At 48.0% G+C, this 25398-nt stretch overlaps 1 protein-coding gene across 1 annotated transcript in view; it reads left to right on the plus strand.

Moving 5' to 3' along the window:
- Positions 1-24630, plus strand: part of SVEP1 (sushi, von Willebrand factor type A, EGF and pentraxin domain containing 1) — a 182207-nt gene extending 157577 nt beyond the window's left edge. The window contains exons 48-50 of the mRNA XM_039543266.1: positions 3807-3902; positions 19685-19778; positions 21406-24630. Coding sequence (XP_039399200.1) covers positions 3807-3902; positions 19685-19778; positions 21406-21436 — 221 coding nt within the window. The 3' untranslated portion in view covers positions 21437-24630. The remainder of the gene's footprint in view (positions 1-3806; positions 3903-19684; positions 19779-21405) is intronic.
- The last annotated feature ends 768 nt before the right edge of the window (positions 24631-25398 follow it).

The following is a 25398-nucleotide window of genomic DNA, read 5'->3' on the forward strand; positions in this document are numbered from 1 at the left end:
TCAGTACCCCATCTGTAAAATGGGGATAATAGCACGGCCCGACCTCACAGAGGTGTTGTGAGGATAAACACATTAATGTGGGTAATACTGCAGTTCTGGAGCCCATGAATATAGAGATATCTGGGTAGATAGAAAGGCAAATATTTCCTTCTATAGGTAGTACTCAGAGATGAGCCTGAACCGGGGAAAACACCCTCAGACATCAGGGTTTTGAAATCCCAATCTGAGTCATGCTGCTTGGGACCATCTCTAGTTATTAGATTGTCACTGTACTTAGGAGTGTTGCAGGTAAGTAGAGACCCATGGAAAAGAATGGCAGATCCCTTTACAGTTAACAAAGGTGAATTTGATTAAAGTATTAATATTGTTTGCCATGGCCTGTACACCATGTTTAAAAACAGTCTATTAAATCCACTGACTTCCTGCAGCTGCTGCTGCTAAGTCTGTGCCTGGGCTGTGCCACACCGAATTGGCTCCATGAAAGTGAGGAGAAGAAATTTGGCAAACAAATGGTTTTGCCTTCGGTGTTACAAACTCCAGCTGAATAGTGCCTTCATATGTAACATAGTCTCTCTTTTGCAATCTCTGTGTCCCTTCCTTCACACACACATACACATACACACACATACACACACACACACTTCCCCTACTCCAGAAATTCAAGGTGAAGTGAGTGTGCCCAGCACCTTGCAAAATTGATGACTGATTTCCTTACCTCCCTGGTAACAATGATGCTTAGCCTAGTCCTCAGCTTTGGAAGACTAATGTTAGGCTCCTGGTCATTTTGACCTGCCATCCCAATTCACAGCCAGTCTCCCTGTATACACAAAGGAACAGACAGCTGACGAGTTACATTAGAGTTCCTACACGTACATGCGCCGTCTCTCTTATTTATGCAAAAACAGTAACTGAATGGAGCGTCACATACAATGGGTTTTAAACGGGCTTACTTCATTTTGTGGCATTGTTTCCCATATAAAGAGAGTCAGTAATTAATACATAAAGACCTAATCTTGATTGGTGCTGAGTACCTGCACCTCCCCTCCGCTTCAGCAGCAGATGCCAGTGCTGAGCAACCTCTCATGGTCAGGCTTCAGCTGGGGTTACAAAACTCTGACAGGATTCAGTCACCTAATATTTCATGGTGCATTTGACTCAAGGAGTGGGGCGTGAGGAGGAGGGGAAGCTTATACCATGACTGGCTCTGCCTCCTGAGACTAGCTCTGCTGCCCTGAGAAATGTGGAGCGACCCTAATTTAACGATATAAACAAAAGAGTAATCCAATGGCAGCATGGAAGTCCCATTCCTTCTCGTGCTTTGCCTCTGCTGTGCAGTAAAGGACATGGGATCAGACTTCTCAGTCCCCAGATAGGGCATGTGGCTCCCTCTTCAGGGATGAAACCCAGTTGAGAATGCCACCGAAGCTGAAGAATAGCTAAATTTGACCTATTAATTTTAATGTGTTATGATTAAGTGCCCACCACAGAGTTTCACTGGGTTTGTCATCCGAACCAACTGAGAAGCAGCCAAGCCCACTGGGTTTCACCCAGTTCTTCTTCTCTTGTGGCATCTCCATTAGTGGAGGTTTGCAAGCATGATAGTCCATTCTCTACAATCTTCTGCTAATCTCTTTGTGGCTGACTAGTCCTTTTGATCCCCATCATCCATCCAAGATCTTTTGCTGCCTCGTGTCCTTCTGCCATCAGCTTTCCCCTCCAGTGCCCATAAACATGCATCGCCTGTGAACCTCTTAAAAGGTGCCTTATATCTTTCTTTTCATAAAATTTCTGATCAGCGTTTGCCGAGTTCCAATCTTTATCCATTTAAGACACAGAAATTCCCATTGTTAGGGACATTTTGCAGAGCTCTCCTCCTCCAGGGGTCTGCAAAGCAGGACTTTATTTTGGGGCCTGATTATGGTCTTTATCCCTCTTGGTGAGCACTCGCATGAGGATTGTAATGGGATTACTTATGTGAGTAAGTGCTTGGTGGTATGAGTAAAAAGTTGGCACAACAGCAGCAGACTTGCTTACAGTAGTGGTGCAGGGAATCCAGTCCGGTTTTTAATGCACACTCCAAGGATTCAGACTATTTGTCATCAAAATACATCTCACTGCTGTGTCTTGTTTGGACAACTGCAACAAACATTTTAAACAGGTTTTGCCTAAAAGTCATCATCCTGAATTGCTTCTGCTAACATTCATATTACTCTTGTGGTAAGCAAACTGAGATTTAAACCACACAGACAGCTGTCAGAGCATACTCCCCTTGAACCAAATGGGGGGGGGGGGTTCAGGTTACTTTGTTGTTTTATGGTTTGGAGTTTATATTGTGGATATTTTATTAATGTGTATGTAGTTACAAGTACATATTATTTTCCACAATTTCCCTTGCATATAGATGTAGATATATGTATATAGATATAATGATAGATAGATCATCTATTTCTTATCACCGTGGTATCTAGGTGCAGATACGGTGTCTCTTGATGGCCAAAGGGTTTTTCCATAAAGCACTCTCTATCTGTTGTTCTCATCTATCCACTGTTACTTCCGTTTTTTTCCTTCTCCTTTTCTCTTCCTCCTTCACTCTCATCTTCTCCCCACTTCCCCTTGTGCAAGTCTTCAAGTATGTAAAAGGTAGATAAAGAGAAGTGTGATAAATTGTTCAGCTTATCCACTACGGACAGAACAAGAAACAATGAACTTAAATTACAACAAGGGAGATTTAGCTTAGGTTAGCTTAGAATACTAGGCTGACCAGACAGCAAGTGTCAAAAATCAGGACAGGAGGTCGGGGGTAATAGTTGCCTATGTGAGAAAAAGACCTCAAAATCAGGACTGTCCCTTTAAAATCAGGACATCTGGTCACCATAGGCATTAGGGAAAACTTCCTAACAGTAATGGCAGTTAAGCCCTGGAATAAATTGCCTACGGAGGTTGTGGAATCCCCATCACTGGAGGTTTTTAAGAACAGGTTAGACAAGGGGTGGGCAACCTACAACCAATGGGCCACATCCAGCCAATCAGACCTTTAATCCAGCCTTCAAATTCCCACCGGGAAGCCGGGTTGGGAGTTTTCTCTGCTCCGGTGCTCCAGCCAGGGAGCGGGGTCTCCGCACGGCTCCTGGAAGCAGGGACAGCCAGGGGGCTCTGCACACTGCCCCCACTCCAAGCGCCAGCTCTGCAGCTCCCATTGGCCCGGATCCCGGCCTGGATCACCCTCCTGCACCCCAAACTCCTCATCCCCAGCCTCACCCCAGAGTCTGCACCCCCAGCCAGAGCCCTTTCCCCCCCATGCACCCCAATCCCCTGCTCCAGCCAGCACTCCATACAATTTCCAGACTGAGATGTGGCGCTCAAGCCAAAAAGTTTGCCCACCCCTGGGTTAGACAAACACCTGTCAGTGATGGTCTAGATAACACTTAGTCCTGCCTCAGCGCAGGGGACTGGATGGGTGACCTACATTTCTTTGACTCTATGTTCGGCCTCTCGTGCCCAGTGCACAAATGCAAGCTGCAGCAGGGACGGGATAAGAAAGGCCCAGTATAGGTCTGATGTATTTGAAGCTGACATTATTTACTCCCCATTGTTAGGCCAAATGCAGATTTGCTGCCAATGGATGAGTTTTATTCTCCTTGTAAACAGACCACACGCAACACTCCTGATAGTGGATACAAAACAATTGATGAGCTGAACTTTTGGTGGAACAAAGGTTTTGTTCGGCTCTTCTCAACTTCCCTCTCTCCTTCCCTTGTGCTAATGTTTTTCTTCTTTGTCCTTCCTCTCCCTTTATTTTTTCTTAGCAATATGCATCCTGCCTTGTCTGAACGGAGGTCGCTGTGTGGCCCCCTACCAATGTGATTGCCCAGCTGGGTGGACTGGATCACGCTGTCATACGGGTAAAACTACTTTTACTCACCTATGTTTCCTTTTCTAGCGTTTGTTGTTGTCAGCACCAAGCAAGGCAATACAGAGGCATTGCACAGGGGTCTATGGTAACCACTGACTGGCTCAGAAAAAAAAAACACCTTCATATTCCTGAAGGGTTTGATCACTGCTGCAGGCCATTTTCAGAATAATCTTGTTCTTGATTAGTCTGCAAAGCAGCCTGCTCCCTTGAGACCATTATCAAGGGAGCTTTCTGCTAAGGACCTGCAAATAGAAGAGAGGATTCCCACTGCCCATTTCCAAGGAAAGTAATATTACCGTATCACCCGACCAAGGACTGAGCAGAAAGCATGTGTCTGAATTATTGCCTGAGCGTAAGAGTTGCTGAGCATCCGCAGTTCACACTGACTTCAGTGGGCCTGCAGGTGTTCCACATCCCTTTTCTCTGAGACATTTGTATGAATACCAACCTTTGCATTTGTCTTTGTCACTCGATTTATCCCACTGTCCAGTGTTAATTTGTGAGGAAAACTGTGCCGAGCCCAATAATTACGAGCAGAATTTGAACCTGTCCTTTAAAGACCTTCATGTTACTTAGATTTCAGTAGTCACTTGTGGGTGTCTGCTGACAGCATGGAGAAGAGGCAGGGGGGAAAGAGATGGGCGTCCTAGTATGTTAGACAGTCTAAACTCAAGTGATGCAGTTTGTGCCTTGTGTACAGCACATTAGTAGAGAGCTCAGACCTTCAATACCTATTGCTCGTTGTTTATTTATTCCTTTGGAATACTTGAGCATCCATCCCTAGCTCTCAGTGTAAGCCGTGTTAACTACATGTTCTGTAGATAGGACAAGGTATGGTTAGCAGTGAGCAGTGCTCTGCAGAGGCCCGGTACCCACACAGCAGTTGCCAGAGGCATTCTGTCTTCGGAAGGCGGAGGAGAAAGGCAGACAGAATTATTATGCAAACGGTGTGCTAGGTGCTTAGGTCAGAGTCCTTCTAAGAGGAACAGTATGCACAAGCCTCTACGACTGCACTCTTTAAAATCCTGTAGCATGAGCTCCCCTCAGCTCATACCACTACTGAGGTGCTTGGATGGTATTGGGACCAGGCCATTTCCCCAGCTTTGCCTTCTGGAGTGCTTCTAGACTGCAGCAGCTCAGGTCTTGCTCACTTGACACTGCACTGTCATGCATGGAGCAGCACATGCTGCCATTGTGGCTGCCCTATACGTGTAACTTAGGGTTCCTATGGGTAGGGCTTCCCACCCTAGGGTTAGGGTTCCTAAGGGTAGGGCACTTGGAGCTAGGGTTAGGGTTCCTATGGGTAGGGCGCCCCGCCCTAGAGTTCGGGTTCCTAAGGGTAGGGCACTTGCAGCTAGGATTAGGGTTCCTATAGGTAGGGTGCACCGCCCTAAGGTTAGGATTCCTATGGGTAGGGCATTTGGAGCAAGGCTCAGGGTTCCTATGGGTAGGGCTTCCCGCCCTAGGGTTAGGGTTCCTAAGGGTAGGGCACTTGGAGCTAGGGTTAGGGTACCTATGAGTACGACTTCCCACCCTAGGGATAGGGTTTCTATGGGTAGGGCACTTAGAGCTAGGGTTAGGGTTCCTATGGGTAGGACACTTCGAGCAAGGGTTAGGGTTCCTATGGGTAGAGCACTTGGAGCTAGGGTTCGGGTTCCTCTTGGTAGGGCTTCCCGCCCTAGGGTTAGGGTTCCTATGGGTAGGGCACTTGGACCTAGGGTTAGGGTTCCTAACGGTAGGGCACTTGGAGCTATGGTTAGGGTTCCTATGAGTAGGGCTTCCCGCCTTAGGGTTAGGGTTCCTATGGGTAGGGTTTTCCGCCCTAGGGTTAGGGTTCCTATGGGTAGGGCAATTGGAGCTAGGGTTAGGGTTCCTATGGGTAGGGTTTTCCGCCCTAGGGTTAGGGTTCCTATGGGTAAGGCACTTGGAACTAGGCTTAAGGATCCTAAGGGTAGGGCACTTGGCGCTAGGGTTAGGGTTCCTATCGGTAGGGCACTTGGAGCTAGGGTTAGGGTTTCTATGGGTAGGTCACTTGGAGCTACATTTAGGGTTCCCATGGGTAGGGCTTCACGCCAAGGGTTAGGGTTCCTATGACTAGGGCATTGGAGCTAGAGTTAGGGTTCATATGGGTAGGGCACCTGGAGCTAGGGTTAGGGTTCCTATGTGTAGGACACTTGGAGCTAGGGTTAGGGTTCCTATGGGTAGGGCACTTGGAGCTAGGCTTAGGGTTCCTATGGGTAGGGCACTTGGAGCTAGGGTTAGGGTTCCTATGGGTACGGCACTTGGAGCTAGGCTTAGGGTTCCTACGGGTAGGGCACTTGGAGCTAGGGTTAGGGTTCCTATGGGTACGGCACTTGGAGCTAGGGTTAGGGTTCCTATAGGTCGGGCACTTGGAGCTAGGGTTAGGGTTCCTATGGGTAGGGCACTTGGAGCTAAGGTTAGGGTTCCTATGGGTAGGGCACTTGGAGCTAGGGTTAGGATTCCTATGGGTACCGCACTTGGAGCTAAGGTGAGGGTTACTATGGATAGGGCAATTGGAGCTAGGGTTAGGGTTCCTATGGGTAGGGTTTTCCGCCCTAGGGTTAGGGTTCCTTTGAATAGGGCTCTTGCAGCTAGGGTTACGGTTCCTATGGGTACGGCACTTGGAGCTAGGGCTTCGGTTCCTATGGGTAGGATTTTCCGCCCTAGGGTTAGGGTTACTATGGGTAAGGCACTTGGAGCTAGGCTTAGGGTTCCTAAGTGTAGGGCACTTGGAGCTAGGGTTAGGGTTCCTATGGGTATGGCACTTGGAGCTAGGGTTAGGGTTCCAATAGATAGGGCACTTGGAGCTAGGGTTAGGGTACCTATGGGCAGGGCACTAGGAGCTAGTGTTAGGGTTCCTATGGGCAGGGCACTTGGAGCTAGGGTTAGGGTTCCTATGGGTCGGGCACTGGGATCTAGGGTTAGGGTTCCTATGGGTAGGGCTTCCTGCCATAGGGTTAGTGTTCCTGTTGATAGGGCACTTGGAGCTAGGCTTAGGGTTTCTATAAGTAGGGCACTTGGAGCTAGGGTTAGGGTTCCTATGGGTAGGGCACTTGGAGCTAGGGTTAGGATTACTATGGGTAGGGCTTCCCGCCCTAGGGTTAGGGTTCCTATGAGTAGGGCACTTGGAGCTAGGGTTAGGGTTCCTATGGGTAGGGCACTTGGAGCTAGGGTTAGGGTTTCTGTGGGTAGTGCTGCTCGCCCTATGGTTAGGGTTCCTGTGGGTAGGACTTCCCGTCATAGGGTTAGGGTTCCTATGGATAGGGCACCTGGAGCTAGGGTTATGGTTTCTATGGCTAGGACACTTGGAGCTAGGGTTAGGGTTCCTATGGGTAGGGCACTTGGAGCTAGGGTTAGGGTTCCTATGGGTAGTGCTGCTCGCCCTATGGTTAGGGTTCCTGTGGGTAGGACTTCCCGTCATAGGGTTAGGGTTCCTATGGATAGGGCACCTGGATCTAGGGTTATGGTTTCTATGGCTAGGACACTTGGACCTATGGTTAGGGTTTCTATGGATAGGGCTCTTGAAGCTACATTTAGGGTTTCTATGTGTAGAGCTTCCCGCCCTAGGGTTAGGGTTCCTATGGGTAGGGCTCTTGGAGCTAGGGTTAGAGTTCCTATGGGTAGGGTTTTCCGCCCTAGGGTTAGGGTTCCTATGCGTAGGGCACTTGGAGCTAAGTTGAGGATTCCTTTGGGTAGGGCTCTTGGAGCTAGAGTTAGGGTTCCTATGGGTACGGCACTTGGAGCTAGGTTTAGGTTTCCTATGGGTAGGGCACTTGGAGCTAGGGTTAGGGTTCCTATGGGTAGGGCACTTGGAGCTAGGGTTAGGGTTCCTATGGGTAGGGCTTCCCGCACTAGGGTTAGGGTAGCTATGGGTAGGGCATCGGAGCTAGAGTTAGGGTTCATATGGGTAGGGCTTCCTGCCATATGTTTAGGGTTCCTGTGGATAGGGCACTTGGAGCTAGGGTTAGGGTTTCTATAAGTAGGGAATTTGGAACTAGGGTCAGGGTTCCTATGGGTCGGGCACCTGGAGCTAGGGTTAGGATTACTATGGGTTGGGCTTCCCGCCCTAGAGTTAGGGTTCCTATGGTTACGGCACTTGGAGCTAGGTTTAGGTTTCCTATGGGTAGGGCACTTGGAGCTAGGGTTAGGGTTTCTATGGGTAGGTCACTTGGAGCTACATTTAGGGTTCCCATGGGTAGGGCTTCACGCCCAAGGGTTAGGGTTCCTATGACTAGGGCATTGGAGCTAGAGTTAGGGTTCATATGGGTAGGGCACCTGGAGCTAGGGTTAGGGTTCCTATGTGTAGGGCACTTGGAGCTAGGGTTAGGGTTCCTATGGGTAGGGCACTTGGAGCTAGGCTTAGGGTTCCTATGGGTAGGGCACTTGGAGCTAGGGTTAGGGTTCCTATGGGTACGGCACATGGAGCTAGGGTTAGGATTCCTATGGGTAGGGCACATGGAGCTAGGGTTAGGATTACTATGGGTAGGGTTTCCCGCCCTAAGGTTAGGGTTCCTTTGGCTAGGGCACTTGCAGCTAGGGTTACGGTTCCTATGGGTACGGCACTTGGAGCTAGGGTTAGGGTTCCTATGGGTAGGGCACTTGGAGCTAAGGTTAGGGTTCCTATGGGTATGGCACTTCGAGCTAGGGTTAGGATTCCTATGGGTACCGCACTTGGAGCTAAGGTGAGGGTTCCTATGGATAGGGCACTTGGAGCTAGGGTTAGGGTTCCTATGGGTAGGGTTTTCCGCCCTAAGGTTAGGGTTCCTTTGGCTAGGGCACTTGCAGCTAGGGTTACGGTTCCTATGGGTACGGCACTTGGAGCTAGGGTTAGGGTTCCTATGGATAGGGCACTTGGAGCTAGGGCTTCGGTTCCTATGGGTAGGATTTTCCGCCCTAGGGTTAGGGTTACTATGGGTAAGGCACTTGGAGCTAGGCTTAGGGTTCCTAAGTGTAGGGCACTTGGAGCTAGGGTTAGGGTTCCTATGGGTATGGCACTTGGAGCTAGGGTTAGGGTTCCAATAGATAGGGCACTTGGAGCTAGGGTTAGGGTACCTATGGGCAGGGCACTAGGAGCTAGTGTTAGGGTTCCTATGGGCAGGGCACTTGGAGCTAGGGTTAGGGTTCCTATGGGTCGGGCACTGGGATATAGGGTTAGGGTTCCTATGGGTATGGCTTCCTGCCATAGGGTTAGTGTTCCTGTTGATAGGGCACTTGGAGCTAGGCTTAGGGTTTCTATAAGTAGGGCACTTGGAGCTAAGGTTAGGGTTCCTATGGGTAGGGCACTTGGAGCTAGGGTTAGGATTCCTATGGGTACCGCCCTTGGAGCTAAGGTGAGGGTTACTATGGATAGGGCACTTGGAGCTAGGGTTAGGGTTCCTATGGGTAGGGTTTTCCGCCCTAGGGTTAGGGTTCCTTTGGATAGGGCACTTGCAGCTAGGGTTACGGTTCCTATGGGTACGGCACTTGGAGCTAGGGTTAGGGTTCCTATGGATAGGGCACTTGGAGCTAGGGCTTCGGTTCCTATGGGTAGGATTTTCCGCCCTAGGGTTAGGGTTACTATGGGTAAGGCACTTGGAGCTAGGCTTAGGGTTCCTAAGTGTAGGGCACTTGGAGCTAGGGTTAGGGTTCCTATGGGTATGGCACTTGGAGCTAGGGTTAGGGTTCCAATAGATAGGGCACTTGGAGCTAGGGTTAGGGTACCTATGGGCAGGGCACTAGGAGCTAGTGTTAGGGTTCCTATGGGCAGGGCACTTGGAGCTAGGGTTAGGGTTCCTATGGGTAGTGCTGCTCGCCTTATGGTTAGGGATCATGTGGGTAGGACTTCCCGTCATAGGGTTAGGGTTCCTATGGATAGGGCACCTGGAGCTAGGGTTATGGTTTCTATGGCTAGGACACTTGGAGCTAGGGTTAGGGTTCCTATGGGTAGGGCACTTGGAGCTAGGATTAGGGTTTCTGTGGGTAGTGCTGCTCGCCCTATGGTTAGGGTTCCTGTGGGTAGGACTTCCCGTCATAGGGTTAGGGTTCCTATGGATAGGGCACCTGGAGCTAGGGTTATGGTTTCTATGGCTAGGACACTTGGACCTAGGGTTAGGGTTTCTATGGATAGGGCTCTTGAAGCTACATTTAGGGTTTCTATGTGTAGAGCTTCCCGCCCTAGGGTTAGGGTTCCTATGGGTAGGGCTTCCCGCGCTAGGGTTAGGGTTCCTATGGGTGGGGCACTTGGAGTTAGGGTTAGGGTTCCTATGGGTAGGGCTTCCTCCCATATGTTTAGGGTTCCTGTGGATAGGGCACTTGGAGCTAGGGTTAGGGTTTCTATAAGTAGGGAATTTGGAACTAGGGTCAGGGTTCCTATGGGTCGGGCACCTGGAGCTAGGGTTAGGATTACTATGGGTTGGGCTTCCCGCCCTAGAGTTAGGGTTCCTATGGGTACGGCACTTGGAGCTAGGTTTAGGTTTCCTATGGGTAGGGCACTTGGTGCTAGGGTTAGAGTTCCTATGGGTAGGGTTTTCCGCCCTAGGGTTAGGGTTCCTATGGGTAAGGCACTTGGAACTAGGCTTAGGGTTCCTAAGGGTAGGGCACTTGGAGCTAGGGTTAGGGTTTCTATGGGGAGGTCACTTGGAGCTAGGGTTAGAGTTCCTATGGGTAGGGTTTTCCGCCCTAGGGTTAGGGTTCCTATGCGTAGGGCACTTGGAGCTAAGTTTAGGGTTCCTATGGGTAGGGCACTTGTAGCTAGGGTTAGGGTTCCTATGGGTAGGGCTTCCCGCCCTAAGGTTAGGATTCTTTGGTTAGGGCTCTTGGAGCTAGAGTTAGGGTTCCTATGGGTAGGGCTTCCCGAACTATGGTTAGGGTAGCTATGGGTCGGGCACCTGGAGCTAGGGTTAGGATTACTATGGGTTGGGCTTCCCGCCCTAGAGTTAGGGTTCCTATGGGTACGGCACTTGGTGCTAGGGTTAGAGTTCCTATGGGTTGGGTTTTCCGCCCTAGGGTTAGGATTCCTTTGGGTAGGGCACTTGGAGCTAGTGTTAGGGTTCCTATTGGTAGGGCACTTGGAACTAGGGTTAGCGTTCCTATGGGTAGGGCTTCCCACCCTAAGGTTAGGATTCCTATGGGTAGGACACTTGGAGCTAGAGTACGGGTTCCTGTGAGTAGGGCACTTGGAGCTAGGATTAGGGTTCTCAAGGGTAAGGCACTTGGAGCTAGGGTTAGGGTTCCTATGGGTAAGGCACCTGGAGCTAGGGTTAGGGTTCCTATGTGTAGGGCTTCCCGCACTAGGGTTAGGGTTCCTATGGGTAGGGCACTTGGAGCTAGGGTTAGGGTTCCTATGGGTAGGGCACTTGGAGCTAGGTTTGGGGTTCCTTTGGGTAGGGCACTTGGAGCTAGAATTAGGGTTCCTATGGGTACGGCACTTGGAGCTATGGTTAGGATTCCTATGGGTAGGGTTTTCCGCCCTAGGGTTAGGGTTCCTATGCGTAGGGCACTTGGAGCTAAGTTTAGGGTTCCTATGGGTAGGGCACTTGTAGCTAGGGTTAGGGTTCCTATGGGTAGGGCTTCCCGCCCTAAGGTTAGGATTCCTTTGGGTAGGGCTCTTGGAGCTAGCGTTAGGGTTCCTATGGGCAGGGCACTTGGAGCTAGGGTTAGGGTTCCTATGGGTCGGGCACTGGGATCTAGGGTTAGGGTTCCTATGGGTAGGGCTTCCTGCCATAGGGTTAGTGTTCCTGTTGATAGGGCACTTGGAGCTAGGCTTAGGGTTTCTATAAGTAGGGCACTTGGAGCTAGGGTTAGGGTTCCTATGGGTAGGGCACTTGGAGCTAGGGTTAGGGTTCCTATGGGTAGTGCTGCTCGCCCTATGGTTAGGGTTCCTGTGGGTAGGACTTCCCGTCATAGGGTTAGGGTTCCTATGGATAGGGCACCTGGAGCTAGGGTTATGGTTTCTATGGCTAGGACACTTGGAGCTAGGGTTAGGGTTCCTATTGGTAGGGCACTTGGAGCTAGGGTTAGGGTTCCTATGGCTAATGCTGCTCGCCCTATGGTTAGGGTTCCTGTGGGTAGGACTACCCGTCATAGGGTTAGGGTTCCTATGGATAGGGCACCTGGAGCTAGGGTTATGGTTTCTATGGCTTGGACACTTGGACCTAGGGTTAGGGTTTCTATGGAAAGGGCTCTTGAAGCTACATTTAGGGTTTCTATGTGTAGAGCTTCCCGCCCTAGGGTTAGGGTTCCTATGGGTAGGGCTCTTGGAGCTAGGGTCAGGTTTCCTATGGGTAGGGCACTTGTAGCTAGGGTTAGAGTTCCTATGGGTAGGGCTTCCCGCGCTAGGGTTAGGGTTCCTATGGGTGGGGCACTTGGAGTTAGGGTTAGGGTTCCTATGGGTAGGGCTCTTGGAGCTAGGGTTAGAGTCCCTATGGGTAGGGTTTTCCGCCCTAGGGTTAGGGTTCCTATGCGTAGGGCACTTGGAGCTAAGTTGAGGATTCCTTTGGGTAGGGCTCTTGGAGCTAGAGTTAGGGTTCCTATGGGTAGGGCACTTGGATCTAGGGTTAGGGTTCCTATGGGTAGGGCACTTGGAGCTAGGGTTAGGGTTCCTATGGGTAGGGCTTCCCGCACTAGGGTTAGGGTAGCTATGGGTAGGGCACTTGAAGGTAGGGTTAGGGTTCCTATGGGTAGGGCTTCCCGCGCTAGGGTTAGGGTTCCTATGGGTGGGGCACTTGGAGTTAGGGTTAGGGTTCCTATGGGTAGGGCTTCCTGCCATATGTTTAGGGTTCCTGTGGATAGGGCACTTGGAGCTAGGGTTAGGGTTTCTATAAGTAGGGAATTTGGAACTAGGGTCAGGGTTCCTATGGGTGGGGCACCTGGAGCTAGGGTTAGGATTACTATGGGTTGGGCTTCCCGCCCTAGAGTTAGGGTTCCTATGGGTACGGCACTTGGAGCTAGGTTTAGGTTTCCTATGGGTAGGGCACTTGGAGCTAGGGTTAGGGTTTCTATGGGTAGGTCACTTGGAGCTACATTTAGGGTTCCCATGGGTAGGGCTTCACGCCCAAGGGTTAGGGTTCCTATGACTAGGGCATTGGAGCTAGAGTTAGGGTTCATATGGGTAGGGCACCTGGAGCTAGGGTTAGGGTTCCTATGTGTAGGGCACTTGGAGCTAGGGTGAGGGTTCCTATGGGTAGGGCACTTGGAGCTAGGCTTAGGGTTCCTATGGGTAGGGCACTTCGAGCTAAGGTTAGGGTTCCTATGGGTAGGGCACTTGGAGCTAGGGTTAGGATTCCTATGGGTACCGCACTTGGAGCTAAGGTGAGGGTTACTATGGATAGGGCACTTGGAGCTAGGGTTAGGGTTCCTATGGGTAGGGTTTTCCGCCCTAGGGTTAGGGTTCCTTTGGATAGGGCACTTGCAGCTAGGGTTACGGTTCCTATGGGTACGGCACTTGTAGCTAGGGTTAGGGTTCCTATGGATAGGGCACTTGGAGCTAGGGCTTTGGTTCCTATGGGTAGGATTTTCCGCCCTAGGGTTAGGGTTACTATGGGTAAGGCACTTGGAGCTAGGCTTAGGGTTCCTAAGTGTAGGGCACTTGGAGCTAGGGTTAGGGTTCCTATGGGTATGGCACTTGGAACTAGGGTTAGGGTTCCAATAGATAGGGCACTTGGAGCTAGGGTTAGGGTACCTATGGGCAGGGCACTAGGAGCTAGTGTTAGGGTTCCTATGGGCAGGGCACTTGGAGCTAGGGTTAGGGTTCCTATGGGTCGGGCACTGGGATCTAGGGTTAGGGTTCCTATGGGTAGGGCTTCCTGCCATAGGGTTAGTGTTCCTGTTGATAGGGCACTTGGAGCTAGGCTTAGGGTTTCTATAAGTAGGGCACTTGGAGCTAGGGTTAGGGTTCCTATGGGTAGGGCACTTGGAGCTAGGGTTAGGGTTCCTATGGGTAGGGCACTTGGAGCTAGGGTTAGGATTACTATGGGTACGGCTTCCCGCCCTAGAGTTAGGGTTCCTATGCGTAGGGCACTTGGAAGTAGGGTTAGGATTCCTATGGGTAGTGCTGCTCGCCCTATGGTTAGGTATCATGTGGGTAGGACTTCCCGTCATAGGGTTAGGGTTCCTATGGATAGGGCACCTGGAGCTAGGGTTATGGTTTCTATGGCTAGGACACTTGGAGCTAGGGTTAGGGTTCCTATGGGTAGGACACTTGGAGCTAGGATTAGGGTTTCTGTGGTTAGGGTTCCTGTGGGTAGGACTTCCCGTCATAGGGTTAGGGTTCCTATGGATAGGGCACCTGGAGCTAGGGTTATGGTTTCTATGGCTAGGACACTTGGACCTATGGTTAGGGTTTCTATGGATAGGGCTCTTGAAGCTACATTTAGGGTTTCTATGTGTAGAGCTTCCCGCCCTAGGGTTAGGGTTCCTATGGGTAGGGCTCTTGGAGCTAGGGTTAGGTTTCCTATGGGTAGGGCACTTGGAGCTAGGGTTAGAGTTCCTATGGGTAGGGTTTTCCGCCCTAGGGTTAGGGTTCCTATGCGTAGGGCACTTGGAGCTAAGTTTAGGGTTCCTATGGGTAGGGCACTTGTAGCTAGGGTTAGGGTTCCTATGGGTAGGGCTTCCCGCCCTAAGGTTAGGATTCCTTTGGGTAGGGCTCTTGGAGCTAGAGTTAGGGTTCCTATGGGTACGGCACTTGGAGCTAGGTTTAGGTTTCCTATGGGTAGGTCACTTGGAGCTAGGGTTAGGGTTCCTATGGGTAGGGCTTCCCGCCCTAAGGTTAGGATTCCTTTGGGTAGGGCTCTTGGAGCTAGAGTTAGGGTTCCTATGGGTACGGCACTTGGAGCTAGGTTTAGGTTTCCTATGGGTCGGGCACCTGGAGCTAGGGTTAGGATTACTATGGGTTGGGCTTCCCACCCTAGAGTTAGGGTTCCTATGGGTACGGCACTTGGTGCTAGGGTTAGAGTTCCTATGGGTAGGGTTTTCCGCCCTCGGGTTAGGGTTCCTATGCGTAGGGCACTTGGAGCTAAGTTTAGGGTTCCTATGGGTAGGGCACTTGTAACTAGGGTTAGAGTTCCTATGGGTAGGGCTTCCCACCCTAAGGTTAGGATTCCTTTGGGTAGGGCACTTGGAGCTAGAGTTAGGGTTCCTATGGGTAAGGCACTTGGAGCTAGGATTAGGGTTCCTATGGATAGGGCACTAGGAGCAAGGGTTACGGTTCATATGGATAAGGCACCTGGAGCTAGGGTTAGGGTTCCTATGTGTAGGGCTTCCCGCACTAGGGTTAGGGTTCCTATGGGAAGGGCACTTGGAGCTAGGGTTAGGGTTCCTATGGGTAGGGCACTTGGAGCTAGGTTTAGGGTTCCTATGGGTAGGGCACTTGGAGCTAGGGTTAGGGTTCCTACGGGTAGGGCTTCCCGCCCTAAGGTTAAGGTTCCTTTGGGTAGGGCACTTGGAGCTAGAATTAGGGTTCCTATGGGTACGGCACTTGGAGCTATGGTTAGGATTCCTATGGGTAGGGTTTTCCGCCCTAGGGTTAGGGTTCCTTTGGGTAGGGCACTTGGAGCTAGATTTAGGGTCCCTATGGGTAGGGCTTCCCGCCTTAGGGTTAGAGTTCCTAAGGGTAGAGCATTTGGAGGTAGAGTTAGGGTTCCCATGGATAGGGCACACCACCCTAGCGTTAGGGTTCCTATGGGTAGGGCTCCCCGTCCTAGGTTTAGGGTTCCTAAGTGTAGTGCACTTGGAGCTAGGGTTTGGGTAACTATGAGTAGGGCACTTGGAGCTAGGATTAGGGTTCTTATAGGTTTGGCTTCGCGACCTAGCGTTAGGTTTTCTATGGGTAGGGCACTTGGAGCTAGGGTTAGTGTTCCTATGGGTTGGGCGCTCCTCCCGAGGGGTAGGGTTCCTAAGTGTAGGGCACTTGTTGCTAGACTTAGGGTTCCTGTGGTTAAGGCACTTGGAGCTAGGGTTAGGGTTCGTATGGGTAGGGCTTCCCGCCCTATGGTTAGGGTTCCTAAGGGTAGGGCACTTGGAGCTAGGGTTAGGGTTCCTATGGGATTGGGCACTTGGAGCTAGGGTTAGGGTTCCTATGGGTAGGGCGCCCCGCCCTGTAGTTAGGGTTCCTATGGGTAGGGCACTTGGAGCTAGGGTTAGGGTTCCTATGGGTAGGGCACTTGGAGCTAGGGTTAGGGTTCCTATGGGTAGGGCTTCCCGCCCTTGGGTTAGGGTTCCTAAGGGTAGGGCACTTGGAGGTAGTGTTAGGGTTATAGCCATCTTTAGGCCATTTCCACCACTTCCCCCAAATCTGGCCCCGCGCCTAAGAGGGCACCGCGCCCAGTGGCATGGCCGCCAGGGGGGCAAGTGTCCGAGAATCCCTTCCCTGGCTAGAGCCTCCTTTTTAATTTTTACTCACTTAGCAGCGCTCGGGGTCTTCGGCAGCACTTTGGCGGCGGGTCTTTCACTTGCTCCAGGTCTTCAGCAGCACTTCAGCGGCAGGTCCTTCTGTGCCGTCGAAGACCCGTAGTGAGTGGAGGACCCACCTCCAAAGACTAGGAGCGCCGCCCGGTGAGTACAAGCCCCACGTGTTTTTTTATGTATGCGGTTTTTTTGTTTTTTTTTCAGTCATCCCTTCCTGGAGCCCCGTTGAAACTGTTCAAATCGGGCCCCGTACTTGCTAAATCCAGCCCTGAGAGGAGGGAACCATTACCTGCACCTTCTCTCCTCGCTTGTGCCCATGCAGGGCTAGCCAGAATCCCAGCCATAGTATCTAGTTTACATAGTCCGAAGGACAGAGTAGTGGCCCTATTTTTAAACCTCCAAATAGATCGGGGGGGGGGGGGGAATCTATTCCTTGGACTCACTGAGCTGCACTGCTACTTTTGAAATACTTTAAAGAATTGCTGGTCTGACGATCCCCTCCCACTGGTGTAAATTAAATAGAATTATAGACTTCAGTGGAGTTACCCAGTGGTGTAAGTGAAAGGTGAATCAGGCCCTGTTTCTATAGCCATGTTGACCACACTTTATATTAAGGTTCTATTTGCAAATGATTTATCCAAGCTTAATAAATGAGAGCTGTCATGAACACATTGCAGACATGAGCAGAATGTGTTGTAGATGTTTATAATATCATCAGCAAAAGGTCTTATAGGTGGTTATAAGTAACCAGTTGGACTTGATAACACTCAGCTGGCCCTTTAATAAAAGATGCATTACCGGTAATCATGAATTAACCCTTTATAAACTGTTTTTAAATGGAATCTTAAGTGTGGCACAGTTTAGCAGAGTATAGGGCCTGATTCTGCCCCCATATAGCTCTTTACACCAGTTAATTGGACTGACTTCAGTAGCATTACTCTAATTTACGCTGGTGTAAGTCAGAGTCAGTGTTTTGCCATTAATTAATAAATATAGCAGGTCAGCAAATATGAGGGAGATGCCATGTGATATGCCGCAGGCCTAAGCATTCTTCTGAAAATCAAGATGCGAAAGTAAAAATTTTTACACAAATCTAGGAGTATTAAAAAAAGTAATATTTTCTGAAGGGATATTTGTGTACCACAGTATGCAGTAACGTTCCCTCTGATACTTTACAAAGCACGGTAGGAATTATTGCTGTTATATCTGGATGACTCAGGAGATTGGACACCGGATACACAGCATTTCTCTTCAGCCATTTGAAACCATGCCAGATTAGAAATAACCCAGAATTGTTATCACCTAATGGTTGTTCCGCAACCCATATGTCATTTCTAGTGGACAGCTCTGCCCATCACAAAATCCATCATCAGAGCTGGCATCCTCATTGGCATTTTCAGCAGAAAGGCCAACATGAGATTAGTGATGGAGAAACGGAACTTGCCTCTCACTTTTCAGTGAGTCTGTGAAGCTTGGAGTTTTGAGGCACATTGATGCCGTGAGGTCAGGTGTGGGGAGGTTTGTACCACTGCTGCCCTGACCGTACCTGTGCTCTGAATAAAGAGAGAATTAAATACAGTTACATGGATTTTTTTTAAAGAATCTAAAGTAGTTTTCAGCGTGACGTAATTCATTATATTTAATGTGCAGAGGATGGTCCGTTTCTGTAACCACCTGACATAATTTTGGTGCTGTTTTGACCCCCATCCCTCCCTTTAAATGGATCAGGATCGTGTAACACCAGCTGCTTTTGCTGATTCCTGCCCAGCGCTCCCCTTTCTGTCTTCTGTGGCTCCATTTTTTAATCAGTTTCTGGACAGTGGTGCATTCCCAGTGCCTAAGTATTGTCAAAAGCTGCTGTCTTACTTTTCCTCACCATGACTGTATCATCTGCTTAAGCAACTTCACATTTTTCAACTGTCCTGTGCTATAACGTCTTCCATTAGATGAAGCTCATTAAATGTGTCTTCTAGTCTATCCTAGTAATCATATCGCACTTGGTCTCATGGTCTCAGGGTTGACAGGAAGACTTGGGGATTTGTCTTTTTCTCTCTGTTTGCCTGATGTCCATTTGGCTGACAGCAGAGTAACTGCAGCTGCTTCATGCTGTCCCAACACTACTCTGCCAAATAGGCCTGGTGTTTCTTCACTAGTTGAAGAGCCCTGTGGAGTTCACTTACGCATGTCTCATGGCTGTGACATTTCTTTCAGGAAGCTGTTGTCATTCTCTGCTTCTCCTCTATTTCCATATTCAGCTGTTTCTTTATCGAGAATTACTCCTTCTCAGAAGTTAGTTTTTAAATGGCTCCTTTGTCATCACGTTCTCCTTTTCATCTGGTATATTTTCCCCCTTCCGACCATGTTGAGTTTCAGCTTTTCTGCATGCAGTTCTGGATATTGTTTATGTCTCCCATTCCGAGCAAACATCCATGTTTCATCTCTGAAAATGAGGCCTTCTTTCCTATTGATCTCTTTGATGTGCTACATTAGCTCCTCCTACTGCTTATATTTGCATTCCACTTTGCTTGCCTGGGCTTGAGCAGTAGTAACGTGTGTTTTAAAGCCAACATAAAATATTTCATTGAATGTTTCATGCTGCTACGCATATCACAGCAGCTAGCAAAAATAGCAAAGAGGGTTGATTCAAAATTAGCAAAGACCCACTTCTGAGCTTATTCTTTCCAGAGCAAATGGCCATATCCAAACACATTTTCAGGATTGGGGTTTTTTTTTTAAATGTTATGGTTTTGAGGACACCTTGGTCCCTCCTGTTCTCTGCCTGTGGCACACAAGAGTTTAGTCTCCTGAGCGCTGGAGTAGGTTATTGGGTTCAATACAGCTGGGTGGGGTTTACTGGGCTCATTCTCTGACTAACAGAATGATACATACAGAGCTAAATGGATTTTCAAAACTTAATCTCCCAGATGAAAACTATTCTAATCCTACTGGAGTACATATTGTCAAAGTTAGACTCAGGACTCACAGTTTGTCAGACCACTCTGTTTTATTAGCACAGCGCTCTGCTAATAACACCCAGATAATGTGAGCACCATGCAAGACACAAACTATCTTATTTATACAAATAAAAGGGCGAGAACTTAACAAGATAACAAAGGAAGCAGAATCAGATAAATTTACCTGGGCTAGGCATGCATATCTTATTTCCTTACTAACTATTACGATCTTCTGTTAATGTTTCGCCATTAGCACCATTGTTTATGCCTAATGTTTCTTTTCCTGGCACCTGTATTTCAGCATTTCTTATTTCTGCTTAAAGGTACATACAACATTTCTTTAATCCATTCTTATTTTTACAATATAATTCATTCTACTTTCACAATATGTGTACATGTGTGTATTTGAATGCAGCTGTGTGCCAGTCTCCCTGCTTAAATGGTGGGAAATGTATACGACCAGATCGGTGCCATTGCCCCTCATCATGGACTGGACATGACTGCACGAGGTAAGTGCTGGCAAAGTCTTTCACATCAGGTTTGTGTCTGACTCTAATGAGCTAATTACATGGAAGGTCAAGTTAAATAAAAAGCAGAGCCCACCAGGAAAATCTTTTGGTGCAGGTCAGTTGAGGCACGTAAGCAGCATGCCCTCTACCTCTGCAAGGTATTTGTAGACCACCACTCACAGTCTATTGTTTGTTCACTGCACTGGATTTGGCAAAGGCTGCCGTTTGGATTTTCTCCTCTCGTTTTATGGGGCTGGCTCTAATGCCTATTTCATCTAGACTGTAAGCTTCCTGGGACTGGAACCATCTTCTTGTTCTGTCTTTCAGAACCTCAAGAGAGGTTGTTCCTGTGACATTCCCATCTAGGACATGAAGCAGGAAAGCCAGAACTCCTATGACAAAGCCAGTTCTCATAAGATTCCCAGCTTGATTTTTGCAGATTCCAAGAGGTTTGATAAGCTTTGATTTAGCAACCAAACCTTTTGGAGTTTTTCTGAGCCGAACCAGAACTTCGAACCTTTTGAGGTTCTCCTGTCACCGGTTTGAACTGTTTTTATTATTAACCAAAGATTATAAATATGTGCAGCATTTTATATACCCAGAAGAACACAGGTCGCTGGCCCAGTGAACTTACAGTCTAAGGGTCCAGACCTCAGTACAGGGAACTTCCATCATCTCCAGTGGGGGTTCTGCATGCAGATAGCTTAAAGGGTTGATGCTTAATTAGACATAACACAACTGATGACCCTGGACAAAGGAGGTGCAAAAAAAAGAATGATGAGATTTGTTTTGTTTGTTTCATATCTTGTTAGCTTCAGACTTTGGCCTCAGCCTTGCAGTGAGCTCCATTCACCGCAGGATCAGGACCTTGGTTTAAATTTTAAAAGGATACAGTGATGCGTACAAGCCAGAGTAGATAACACTGAAAAGAAGGCTAGTAGTGGTTGGCTAGCTGGAAGAAATGACTTTTAAGGGGAGATTTGAATGACTGGAGGTTTATATCAGGATCCAGGATTAGATTTCCTTCATTGTTTCCAATATGGTGCCAGGTGTCAATCCTTTATATGCTTCCTGGAGCCACCTGGCTCTCAGGGCCGTCCTTACCCATACGCAAACTACGCAGCTGCGTAATGCAAATTGCCCCAGATTTCCTGGTGCCCTATGCAGCTTCATGCCGCTCTAGCGGCCAGCCAGCTCAGCCCCCACCCCGCCCCCACTCCACCCCTTCCCCTGAGCTACAGTCTGGGGGACTGCAGCAGGGCTCAGGCCGCTGGTGAGTGCGGTTCCCCCCTGTCCCCCAAGTCCCAAGGCTGGGAGCCAGGGGAATAGAGCGGAGCAGGCTGGGGCCAGGTCACTCCACTTCCCGCCATCCCTGTTCCTGCCCTGCCCCCCACAGACCTTGGGCACACAGACGCCCCTACCCCCCGCAGACACCTGGGGATGCCCCCTCCCCCCCGCCCCCAGAAGGCCTGGGGCCAGCCCCCTGCACTGTGTAGGGCACCACAATGTCTACGGACGGTCCTGCTGGTTCTAATCACTTTTGCTTTCATTTTGATATGCTTCACTCTGCTGATTCATTCTGTATATTCTAGAACACTAATGTTGTTTTGTTTGTTTGTTAATGCAGGAAAAGGAAGGCTGGATTCTATCCCTTTTAACAGCAGAGGAACTGTTTTATACTAAGAAAATATTTCTTCAGCATAGCCACTGGGGCTTGAAACCTAAAGCGTTGTAAATCAAATCCAGTGCTTTTTTCCCCCTTGAAAATGTTTTTGCTTTGTGATATATTTTTCCTATACTTTTCCATTTTTAAAGAAACCAAATGTGTTTTTTCATATACAAAAATATAACAAATATATGCTGCTACACACACACAAATGTACAAATTCTGATGTCCAGCAAGGAAATAGCTTGTGTACATTTTGGTCCTTGCCATTCCTTGAATACAACTGGTTAATTCAAATACATTTTACTGCCAACCAAGAGTAAACAGGATGTTGCAATTCTGGGTACTAGTTGCCAAAGCCTTACTGTAATTCAGCAGTTAGACTGTAGACAATAGTTACTGTAGGCTAAACTGAGCTGTGAAACATTCCACAATACTTTGAACCTGATCTCACTTACACCTATGAGAATTAGGAGTAATTTGATTGAAGTCAATCTCAACCTGCTGGCGCTCTGCTGAAATGGAGTTATACCAGTGTCAGGCTGGTGAAAGAGGAGAATCAAGCCCTATAATTTTTGCCATAAGGAATTAATTTTCCTTGAAAATGTTTTAATGGGAGGGTGTTTGTGTTAAGTTTACCATAGACTGACTGGTGAAACAGTCAAAAGTTTAGACTAGGGTGCCCAGACAGCAAATGTGAAAAATTGGGATGGGGGTGGGGGGTAATAGGAGCCTGTATAAGAAAAAGACCCAAAAATCGGGACTGTCCCTATAAAATCGGGACGTCTGGTCACCCTAGTTTAGACTAGGTGGGAGAATGTTGTGTAGCTCAGAATGAAGTAGACAGACAACTCCAGTAGCCATATCCATGGAAACAGGTGAAATTGACAGGTGATATTTGTAGTGTGCAGAACCATCAGTGAACTAGAAAAATAGTCTCTCTCACACACATACACACACACCCCTTGCCAACTAAGAACTACAAAGTGCACAATCCACATAGGAGTGAGCTATTCCAAGTCATACGTAAAGTCTGTTGTGCATTCTCTGACACCCCTATGGCTGAACATATTAGCGTCATAAGAAACAGGCCCCTGAGTGCTCTTGTTAAAAATGCCCCACACTGATGCTTACCTGTTGCTAGGTAAAAGCAGGGGGTGAAAGGAATGTATGGGGAGTGGAGTGTGTTTGGTATTAGCATTAGAGGGCGACCATCTGGGGTATGAAAGGAGTTACTGTACAAGCGTTTGGCTTAGAAACATTATCTGACACGCCTTTCTACAAACACTCCGCTCGCTAGGTTCAAAATGCTCATGTAATAAAGCAAAATTAGTATCAACATTAGGAAAGAAGAGGAAGGAAATAATTTATCGCATGGAGCTTTATTTACTCATAAACCACTCTGTACTGTGCACGCTCTGGTTCCCCACCCTTCCCTTTTATAGTTAGGGTATCCCTTAGGAACGCGTCCAGGGAAATGTAGTAAAAAACAAAGAGGAGTTAATTATGTATGTGCAACTGCTGTGGGCACCAGTGAAAGGAAAACACCTGATTATTGTGGTGCCAACTATAGAGGCAGAGGAAAATGACAAGTGGATCCTGTAATGGTAGCAACTGCCAATTTAAAAAAAAAAAGTGGATTGGAGAAGAAAAGGAGGGAATTTTGTGAAATGGATTCTTCTCCTATCTCCGTTCTAATGCAAATTAAATTCCAGCCTTCAACCTGCAACCACCGCAACCAATTGATAGAGATTTCCACTCAGATTGTAGCATTCTATAGTTGAACAAAAGCCATTAGAAGAGTTAAGGAGCTTCTCTTCCTATCAAGCTGAGATAGTCCCGGGCAACTATACTGGGGCACCCAACTCCACTACAGTGGATTTTCTTTACAATTTTGATTTAATCATGACTGCTAAAATATCAGAATATGATAACATTGTGCTAAACTATAGTTTCCCCCAAAGAAATAATCATACAGCAGCTTAGGTCTGGGAGAGGTTTGCACCACACAGTTGCACGCATGCTCTCAATAAATACTGTCCTTGGGAATGAATCACCACCATGGAACAATACGCATTTCATTTGCCTTTCTCTGTGCTGTCACCGAAACTCTTCCTTTTCAGTTTTTATTTTGTTTAAAATGTCCTGGGAATTTAGAAGTGTTTATTACAAACCTTTAAAAACTGATAAAAATCAGTGCAACAAATTAATTTCACAATTGTGTGGGTAAATATTGAGGGATGGGAGGATAGAAAACAAGCAACAAATAGAGAAAAGTAAAAGAAGTTTAATGCTGTGGTTAATTTCATGAACTGTACATTAATAAGTACACATCTGCACGTGAGTGTATCTTCCACTACGTTACCTTATTTTAACAGGCAGCCTAACATTTACACTTAGACAGACATATTATTAACATAAACACATCTACCTAATGTCATGTATTGGGTTTGCTTAACACAATCTTGAGTCCAAAATTTGGGTGACAATCAGTAAAAACGGAATAATTGCTTTTTTAAAACCCAAGAATCTTTCAGTAAAAATCACATAAAACTGAAAACCAAGGGTCTTACCTGTCCCACAGAGAGTGTTACTGGAGGCCTTTTGTTCCATATGACCTGTTTGCAGTGCCCCGCCCAGAAACTACAGGAAATGGAGTGGGTAGATGGAGAAGACTGAGCTGTCTTTTTATATACACACACATTTTTATATATATATATATATATATAGTTCTTGTGTCTTTACACAAACCAAACCATATCTTTTCTACTGTATCTGTATAGTGTGTGCCCTTTCTCTCCTTGTGATGCCCTGATTCTGTCTTGCCCTGATGCTCTCTTTGGAGTAGAACAGTGTTGTGTATGGAGGCACTTCGTGTTGGTAGGAGACTGCTTCAGAGGAGCCGCATGGCCTGCCTCTAGCACTGTGAGTTCACATGGATGAACGGTTAGACAGGACTCAAAGACCAGTCCGGGAAAACCATGTCATTAGCAGAGCTGCTGGCAAGGCACAAAGGCTGTTCTAGTTAATGATATTTTGCTCTTTACAATAATATAGTCTCAGAGGAACAATCTTTTTGCAAATACTGTATTGTCATTTGTCACTGCTTGTTGTGTGTATTAAATGACTTCTGTGTGATGCACTTTACACTGTAAATAAAGTTGCACCCTATTTAGTACCTGTAAATACAACTTTGTGCTCTTTCATTAGTGCCTAACAACAGCTTCCTGCGTCTCCTCCCAGCTCTCCGTGGCCTGATGTAGGAGTTTGGGTTGTTAGGAGAAGTGGATCTCCACTCAAGTGCAATGATTAAATCATTAATAATCATTCTGAAAGACTAATCCAGGACATCCAAACGTCATCCTCTCCTTTAAAATCCTCTCCTCTGGTTGGAGATGTATTAAAAGCGAATGGGCCAAACTCAGGCCTGGTGTAAACAAGTATAACTCTATTCAAGTCGACATCTGCTCTTTGCTACCTGTGACCGAGCTGGATTTGGCTCAGAGTGCTCTGCTGGGCTCCTGGCATTGTGCACTGAGAGTAAGGTTTTCAGAGACGCTTAAGGGGATTTTCAAAGATAACCAGGTCCCTACTGAAGGGGAGCTGGAAGCCAAACTCCCTTAGGGTACGTGCAGACTACCCGCCGGATTGATATATCGTGTCTCATCTAGACACAATATATTGATCCCCGAACATGCTTCCCATCAACTCTGGAACTCCACCAGAGCAAGTGGTGGTAGCGGAGTCGATCCCGCGCTGTGAGGACGGGAGGTAAATTGCAATAAGATATGTCGACGTCAGTTACGCTATTCCCGTAGCTGAAGTTGCGTAGCTTACATTGACCCAACACACCACCCCTCCCCCCAGTGTAGACCAGGCCTTAGACTCTCTTGAAAATCCCAGTAGATTGTGGAAGACATGCTATACTGGAAGATATTCCCTACAACCGATGTT

Source organism: Mauremys reevesii, linkage group 6 (genome assembly GCF_016161935.1).
Source record: "Mauremys reevesii isolate NIE-2019 linkage group 6, ASM1616193v1, whole genome shotgun sequence".
NCBI classification, from domain to species: domain Eukaryota; kingdom Metazoa; phylum Chordata; order Testudines; family Geoemydidae; genus Mauremys; species Mauremys reevesii.